We start from the raw sequence: 8,508 nt of genomic DNA, 5'->3' as shown, positions 1-8,508 counted from the left end.
TTTTCCTCTTGCTTCGCGGGAAACTATTGAAGACGCCGCGCTATGATTGGGCCATTGCGTCGTCGTAAAGCAAAGATGAGAAACTCACCCTCCTATTGGCCTATAGTACGATAAAGGCGGTGCTAGTTGCAATGTTTACGTTCCACAGTATCACTACATGCCTAGAATGCGCTAAAGAACTGTGGTGGCATCATGCTGTAATCATACAGTGAGTGGCATATATGAACAATAGCATACTGCCAATCAGGTTCATGCATTGACTATATTTACAAATGTGTTGAGTGTGAACCGATGAAATAACTAAAAGATACACGAAATAATAATAAAAAAAAAATGGGCCAAAAATATAAGGGACAAGGTTTGGTCTCAGTATTTAACAAATGGGCAATGTAATTTAGGTCAGGTAGCTCCATCCTGGACAGAGAGATTTTGTTTTGTCACCCCATAAAACCAAGACAACCTATGTGAAAACCTGTTCCTGATTTGAAATTCTGGGCAAGCACTTCCATGGCAGTAGGCTACAATTTAGGCCTACTTCCCAGATGTTTAAAATTCTAAACATCTGGTTAGGTTGGCCTAGAAAATGATACTACCAGCAGTCAGATGTATGGACACACTTAATAATGTCTTTTGCTGATTATTTCTACATTGTAGAACAAAACGGAAAACTAATGTATTAACGTTTTTTTTAGCAAATAAAAAGTATAGGCCTATAAACAAAGCACAATGTTTTATATTAAGCTATTTATAAAGGCAGCTTTTGCTGTGATATTATGGCCACATTTCACACTATTGGCATGCTCTCAATCACCCTAAATTAGACACTGGGAATGGTTTCCCAGCATTTCCCAGAGGTCTGGCCTACGTGTTGAGCTACTTTTTATTCACTCCTGCAAATTGAAAAAACATTATGAATATAAGAATCTAGGAAACATATCATATACATGACTTTATACTGATATCATCATAACCAGCTTCATAAAAAAGTCTCCTGGAATGCTTCTCGATTAACAGGTGTGACTGTAAAATAGCTAACAAGTCCTCAACACATAAGGGAGCTCCTTCATGACTTGTGCTGGATGAGAGAAGAGCGGAAAGAGTGACCAGAGTGGAAAATGCTGCCATCACAGCCAAAGTTGGCTGCTGCTTTGAATAGCCTACATTATCTTTGCTTTTATACTTTTTTTGTTTACATATCATATCCTCATGAGTTTCATTTAATATTATTTGCGCCTGTGGTTTCAGTCCAAGAAAGACTGATAAAGAAAGCACGAATGATGAGTAGGTGTGTTCAAACTTTTGACTGGTCAGTCAAATGTCAAGCTCTTCTTCAATTAGGTTTAATTGCCATTTTTTTTCTGTTTTTTTTCCTCCGAGGTTTGTAAGATACATTTCTTTTAAATGACCTACCATGAGGGTTAAGTAAAATCTAAATATACATTTCTACACTGCTTTTCATAGATCCCCTGTATGTTGTGTCTCTTCACCATCAGAGATGTCAGCAAGTATTAGGCTGAAAAGAGCTTTGACCTCCAGGTTGGTAGCCTAATACATGGTTTAAAATATATATATTTTTAAATGTACTAAACATGGACCTGATTTGACTAACTGCTCAACAGGATTTTCTTTCTTTTTTATATTGATCATAAAAAATGGTATTTCCTATTAACTTAAAAATAATTACAGATTATTAGGCTCCACAACACAAAAGACCTGATAAAGCCAATATTCACATCACAATCGCCCTAATTGCCAGCCATTTTAGCCTTGTCAGTATCGGAAAATACGCACACGCACTAAGCAGCTTACCCCTGTGATGTTTATGGCACCTTACAATGTGCACCGTGACACGCCCTTCATAAAACTACTTTGAATGGTGCCATATGTTATTGGGGGTTTTACATACATGCCTTATGTCCAGACAAATCCCTTCACTCATACGGAGTTCAGGAATAGCATGTGGGGTATGCTGATACCGTAATGATCTCCATTACAGCTTTCTGACAAGAGGGCGGCGGAGCTGACGGGAGTAGGTTAAGAAACAAACGGCAGGGGAAAAAAGAAATATATGGGATTTGGATACAAGGATGTATTCACTATTCAACTGTGCCATACAAAGACGCACTAAGGTATACTCAGAAACACTATTGGTCTAACCATGACGCGAGTGAAGATTTCTAAACTTGCCGGGTACGGGCTAACGCAATCTCAGACCAAAAATGCGCAGCAAGGTGGGTAGCCTTCGGAGCTCAATGTAGCACTCCTTGAAATCTGCCCTTGAACACAAATCTGTGTCATCATCACAAGCGAAGAGAAAGACGGTAGTCTAACAATACCGAGGAAATTAAGAGAATGTATCCAATTACGCATAAAAAGATGCAATGACACGTATTACCTGTAAAAGAAGATCCTCAGCTAGCAATATTATTAAAAGTTTATAGCTCGCTTCCTCGCAGAAAAATGAAAGCGCTGAGTTGCACTCTCACCCCTTCTTGTGCTATTCACGGGAGAGCGGGGCGCGGAACACACGTATGGATACTTAAAGATGCAATGGCATTTTTTTGATGTGCACGCGCGTCAATCAAGTGGAGAAGTGCATGTGATTTTCATACAAACCGCAAACAAAATGTGGTGCAACATGTTACAATGCACTTGATTGAGAGATATTTACCACCTTTCACATGTATGTTTCAGATGCGTAAAAATGTCAAAGAAATTGTTTGTTTGTTTTTTCAATTTAAACTTCGCACTCTTTCAACACTTTCAATATGTTAAGTAGACCTAAGTAGCCTTAAACATTGTATATGTCCTTAGTTGTCCCTCAAAATTACCAAGAATTCGTTCACCTGGCTTCAACTATGAAGTTTTAACTATAGGCTTTAGAAAACTATTTTTGCGCTATTTCTATCCCAATTATGTGCTATAAATAAAACAATAATAACAATAAATAAATCAAAGTAGGCTATAATTATGTTAACACGACACAATTAACAACATTTTACCAACAGGCTACTCTAAATTATGTTTCTTCAATTATTTTCTTTCATAATGTGTACGTTAACTAAATTGCCATTTAAACATAAAAGAACACTAGGCCTGTTGGCTAGTAATGTTTGCATTAGGCTACTTTATTGTTGAGGATGCACTATTTCAGTACCAACAGCAGATGACAGTATAGGCTATGTTTTCTTATTTGATTGCCCATTTTGAGGAACAACGCTGTGATTTTGATGTGAGAATGAATCTTGGCGGTCTAGACGGTGTTATGATCTCCGGCGAAGAGTCACAGCAATGATCATCGTTTACAATTTAACATACAGACACCCTGCGTGTCTTACTGAAACTGAAGATGAAGCCTAGAATTTCTGCATACATTCATCAAATGACAAGCCAATTATGTCACTTATGTCTCATACCCAAGTTATTACATGTTATGTAACATTCATGATACAGCATCATGCACACATATAGCCTAGGCTATACATATTTTCCATGAAATAGAACTCAAATAATATACAACCATCTAGAGCGCGTGTTTTTGCTTTGACCCTTCCTGCAATCTGTGAATTTGTGCCTGCTGGATGGTTGCCCAGACTGTGACTGGCTTACTGCACTGCGGTAAGAATCCCTAGAGGATTAACAGACAAAATATACATCTGGCCTCACAATACACTGGTAGATGTACTCATCTAGACTAAATATCTGTACCCCCGTGGCATTATGGCACGTCACGACTGTGAACATATACCAGCTGATTTTTAAGTGCGCACATACTGCACTCACTGACTGGAAGATACACATGATCTCTTTATTGACAATAACAAACAATATACAAACAATAATAATTAGCCTACATGTAGGCCTATTTTCCTTTGCCCTGGCACCGGCCTTCCTCTGACCACGGTTGATCTTGCTCGTATTGCTCCCCACAGGCAGCGCGCTGTCAGCTTTGATCCACGCCTCTGCAGGCGCACTCTGTGACAGTCGGTGACTCAGGATAAACACTCGGCTGACACAGGGGCTAGCCTCCCATTCCTACGCTAGCGTTAGGCGACTCATTCCAATGTTGACAGGTTGACGAGACGAAAACTAGGACATCTGAAAGGGGAGAAATGTATAGCCAAAGCAAACTTCAACGCGATTTTCTATGGCTTTAGGCCTTTTCCCTCAAGGAGTGGTAAGGACATGCCTGTACATTTTGAAAAAGGACGGCACTATATGACATGATATATTTGTTAATTTTGTTTAAGGAAAGGATGACAAGTATTTATGATGTTTTGAAAGTCCTTCGTTTTGAAACGAACCAATTGGCGAGGCCTGACATCAAATAGCCACATAATTTTAGGACCAATCAAATGGCTCCTCTTGTGAGACACTCCCACTGGTCCTCGGCTGATGTTGTCTCGCTCAGACAGTGCTCATGGATGCAGTTGTCATGGAAATGGAAGAGGTCCCAGCGTCAGCTCGAGATCCTGTTGCCATGGAAATGCCGGTAGGAGATGCTCCCTCTGTGGCGGGAGACAAGGAGCGCAGCGCGAAGCCGGAACAGGACAAGCCGCGAGAGCTTACTCAGCACCGGGTGGGCGCGCGTCTTGGTCCTCCGTTTTACCCGAGGAATTGTTACATGCTGATCGTGATTGGGGAGATTGCAACAGAAGATCATCTTGAGATCACCAAAGAGCATATCAAACGCGGTGAGTTTGATGCTTCATGTTTGTCAAGCACAAGTGAATCTGACCGTTTTTATAACATGAGGGAGTTTTGCTTTGGAGATTCTTTCAGAGAATATTATATGGCAGTCAGCCACCCACGAAAAAGTCGAGTCACGACCTATGCTGCACCTTTGCATTCAATTTACCTTTCTGTTTTTCACCGTGACGCACACATCCAACTTAATTTTGTGTATCCCAAAGCAAGAATGTTCTCGAAGGTGCATTTAACTGCAAAAAAAAAAAACCCAGTCCTTATAGTTAGTAAACAAATAGCCAATTCACTGTAAAATCTCAGTGTATCAAAGGACACAGAATGAATTTTAATAACAAAGTTAATAAATAAACAATGTAGGTCTAATTGTTTTGAATAATTGTTTCCTAACAGTTACCTATGTTACTGATGCACCAGTAATAGAGTAACATGAGGTCTTCAGAGAAGAGGTAAAATGAAAACGACTGGGGAAAAAAGTTGATCCACTTTTGTGATGCCATGGCTCGTTATCATCCCGAACATGCCTTAACTTTTGCTACCATGACTACAAGTCAAGTCCTTTTCCCTTACAACATTTATTGTAATTCTCTAAATAACTCTAAAAACACCTGACAGCCTCAATGTCCTTTGTCTAGTGTTGCATAAAACACAACCTCTGTCATAGAAGTTATGTCAGAAATACTTAGGCCACTACAAACACAATACTTAATGGCCGAAATAGAAGACCAACGTCTTCATTACTTTGGTTTGTGCAGGTCAATGTCATCAACATCTCCATCCAGAAGACTTTTTCACATCCCAATCGTTTAAATGCATGGTGTGTGTTGTACTTTAGCATGGTTTGTGATAAATTACAGTTACAGTAGCAAAGAGTGCACCAGAGCACTCAGAGTCCGGAAAAGTAAATCACCTAACCACACAAACCTCATGTCAAATGTCTATGATGTATGTGCCTGTGCACAGGACTGAGATCTTGGGACGTGGACCTGACCGCCTGTGACCTAAACAGAGAGCTCCAGCTCTTCCAGAAGCATCACTCCGCCCAGTTCTCTCATGAGGTCAAAGGTCAGATATACACATCAAACTCCAAGCAGCATGTTAATACCACTGTTGTAACTTAGTATGTTAACAATACAGATGGAATGACAAATTGATTTACTTTATTCAGTGCAAAATTAAATGTTTACTTTTATTTATTTTTTCATTAAAGCTCTAGGCCTATACTCTAGGCCTATACTCATTGTTTCTTGCAAGCACATGAATATCATTGTTTTGTTTAAAAGATCTAATAGTTGCATCATTGCATGAACCTACTCTTTCAATGCCTTTGTAAATATTGGCTAAAGATAGGTCTGACCATAAAGAATCCAAGGTGATTCATCTACACTATGGGAAGGAATAGAAGAAGTGAAGCATGAAGCATGCTAGTACCAGCTGACTCAGCCTTTAGCACAGAAGGTTATGGAAACAAAAGACTATTTTACTGTCCTTGCCTCTCTCTCTCTTTTTCCGGGGACAGAAGTAGTAGGAGTTGTACAGCGCTGACACAAACATACTCATTCTCAGGCTTTGTGTTCCGGGTGAATATCTCTCTCCCTCTGTCTCTCTCAATCCTTTATTGAGAGGAGATGCTTATTGTAAAAGCATTATTTCTTTGGCAATTATTTTCATCATGTAAACAAAGGTTGAACCTCACTTACAAAGGAGCAGCATGCATAGAATCTAATATAATAGGAGGACACAATGGCCTTTTATTGTGTCTTCAGAAATCCCATAATTAACTACAATAAATCAACGTAGGACACCTTTTAGGGCAGACATAAAGATGCAGGAAGAGCTGACTACAGAGTTCGTTCTGCCCTGTCGCCCCCACGTCACTTTATCTGTTCAAATATTCCTCGTCCATCTCTCTCTCTGTCGCTCACTGTCAGTTTACTGCTCCAAACACAGGCACGCACACACGCAGACACACACACACACACGTGCATACGTGCACGCGCGCACACACACACACACACACACACCCACACACACCCACACACAAACACACAACACCCTAATTTACAGTCTCCTCATGATTGACAGCCCCAATCCCCCACCCCGCATCACCCCCCCGCTCGGTCTGGTCCCACCAAAACAGGTTCCTGGAGGTGTTCATTACATTATGCAGCTCTATCGATCTCTATCTCATATCCACATATCCACATGCTATCATATCACGGGTCAATAGCCCTGGTGATGTAATGGAGTTTTCCCATGCGGAACAGACTGTGCCACAGACACTATAGTGACATTAGTTGGATTACCAAGGCTTACTGTATAATAACATGTTCTGCCACAGTAACTCTTATGAGATCCAGTCACACACACACACACATCACACACACGCACGCACGCACGCACGCACGCACGCACGCACGCACGCACGCACGCACGCACGCACGCACGCACACACACACACACACACACACACACACACACACACACACACACACACACACACACACACACACACACACACACACACACACACACATACACACACACACACAAACACACACACACACACACACACACACACACACACACACACAGTATATACACCAATAACCCTGTCTTAGATTTATATTGCATATACAGTAAAACTGTCCACTGCCCTGTGTAATACAATATTAATCACTGGGAAAACGTCTAACATCAGAGATGAATTTATCATTGTGTCTGACAGAGGGAAAAGAGAAGAGAGGAGAGAGTTGTTATTAAAGAATTTTACTGGTGCCTCCAAGTCTGAGCGCATGAAACCTCTCATTTGTGAAACATAACACCATTGTAGAGATATAGTTTTGGTAAGCATCTTTTAAGTGATACTTGTATATGCTGCTGCTGTTATATGCTTTCTTTTTCATATTCATAATTGTTTGGGTTCCCTAAAATGTCTCCTCCCTTTCTGCACATAGGCAACTCCTCCATCCAGTGTATTGAGTTTTTTAAATGACATTTATATTACCTTTAAACACTGCTTTGCAAAAAATGTGCCTATTTTTATACTACGAGCAGCATCTGTAGTTTTATAAACAGGCTTGGGTGTGGCATTGCTAGGCTGTCTCTTGTTTGTTTTCTCTCTCTCTTTCTCTCTCTCTCTCTCTCTCTCTCTCTTTCTCTCTAACTCTCGCTCTTGCTCTCTCTGGTGGTACCATGCTGCTGGTTCACTGCAGAGGGGTGTTAATATTTATGGCCCTATCAGGGATCTGGGCTGCAAATCTTGTTTTAGCGCCACCTCTGTGTCATGTATACCAGGTCGGACTATATGTGCAGCCATGGGCAAGTTCGCTCTCACACGAGACACGCCTCTCTATATGCAGCTGAAGCCGCCCCACACACACACACACACACCCACCCTACGCACACAGTGAACGATTATGCACACTCACGTGCGCGCACACGCACAAACACACGCATGCACACAGACACACACACACACACACACACACACACACACACACAGTCTCTCCTTCACAACTGACCTTCCCCTCATCCTGTGATTCAGATTCCTAGTAGTAATTGAGTGTAATTATATGACCTCTCTTGAGCTGCACCCTATAGTCCCCTCTCCCTCTGTCTCCTCAGAGGGCTAACCCCCCCCCCCCCCCCCAATCCATCCTCTCCAACTCAAATGCATTATACATCAGCCTCTCCCTTGGTTATTGTTCATTCTCACACAATACTTATTCTTACCTTCATCTTCTCAGCTCCTCTCTCTTCACCTCTTCCTGTCTCCCTCTCAATAACTCTCCTCTATCTCTT

The 8,508-nt window shown here is 41.2% G+C and overlaps 1 protein-coding gene across 1 annotated transcript in view; it reads left to right on the top strand.

The window, feature by feature from the left end:
• The first annotated feature begins 4,445 nt into the window (after nucleotides 1-4,445).
• map1aa (microtubule-associated protein 1Aa) overlaps nucleotides 4,446-8,508 on the top strand; it is a 36,615-nt gene continuing 32,552 nt past the window's right edge. The window contains exons 1-2 of the mRNA XM_062548749.1: nucleotides 4,446-4,694; nucleotides 5,668-5,769. Of these exons, the coding sequence (XP_062404733.1) occupies nucleotides 4,481-4,694; nucleotides 5,668-5,769 (316 nt within the window). The 5' untranslated portion in view covers nucleotides 4,446-4,480. The remainder of the gene's footprint in view (nucleotides 4,695-5,667; nucleotides 5,770-8,508) is intronic.

This window comes from Sardina pilchardus, chromosome 11, assembly GCF_963854185.1.
Source record: "Sardina pilchardus chromosome 11, fSarPil1.1, whole genome shotgun sequence".
NCBI lineage: Eukaryota > Metazoa > Chordata > Actinopteri > Clupeiformes > Clupeidae > Sardina > Sardina pilchardus.
This window is presented reverse-complemented; position numbering and strand designations above follow the sequence as displayed.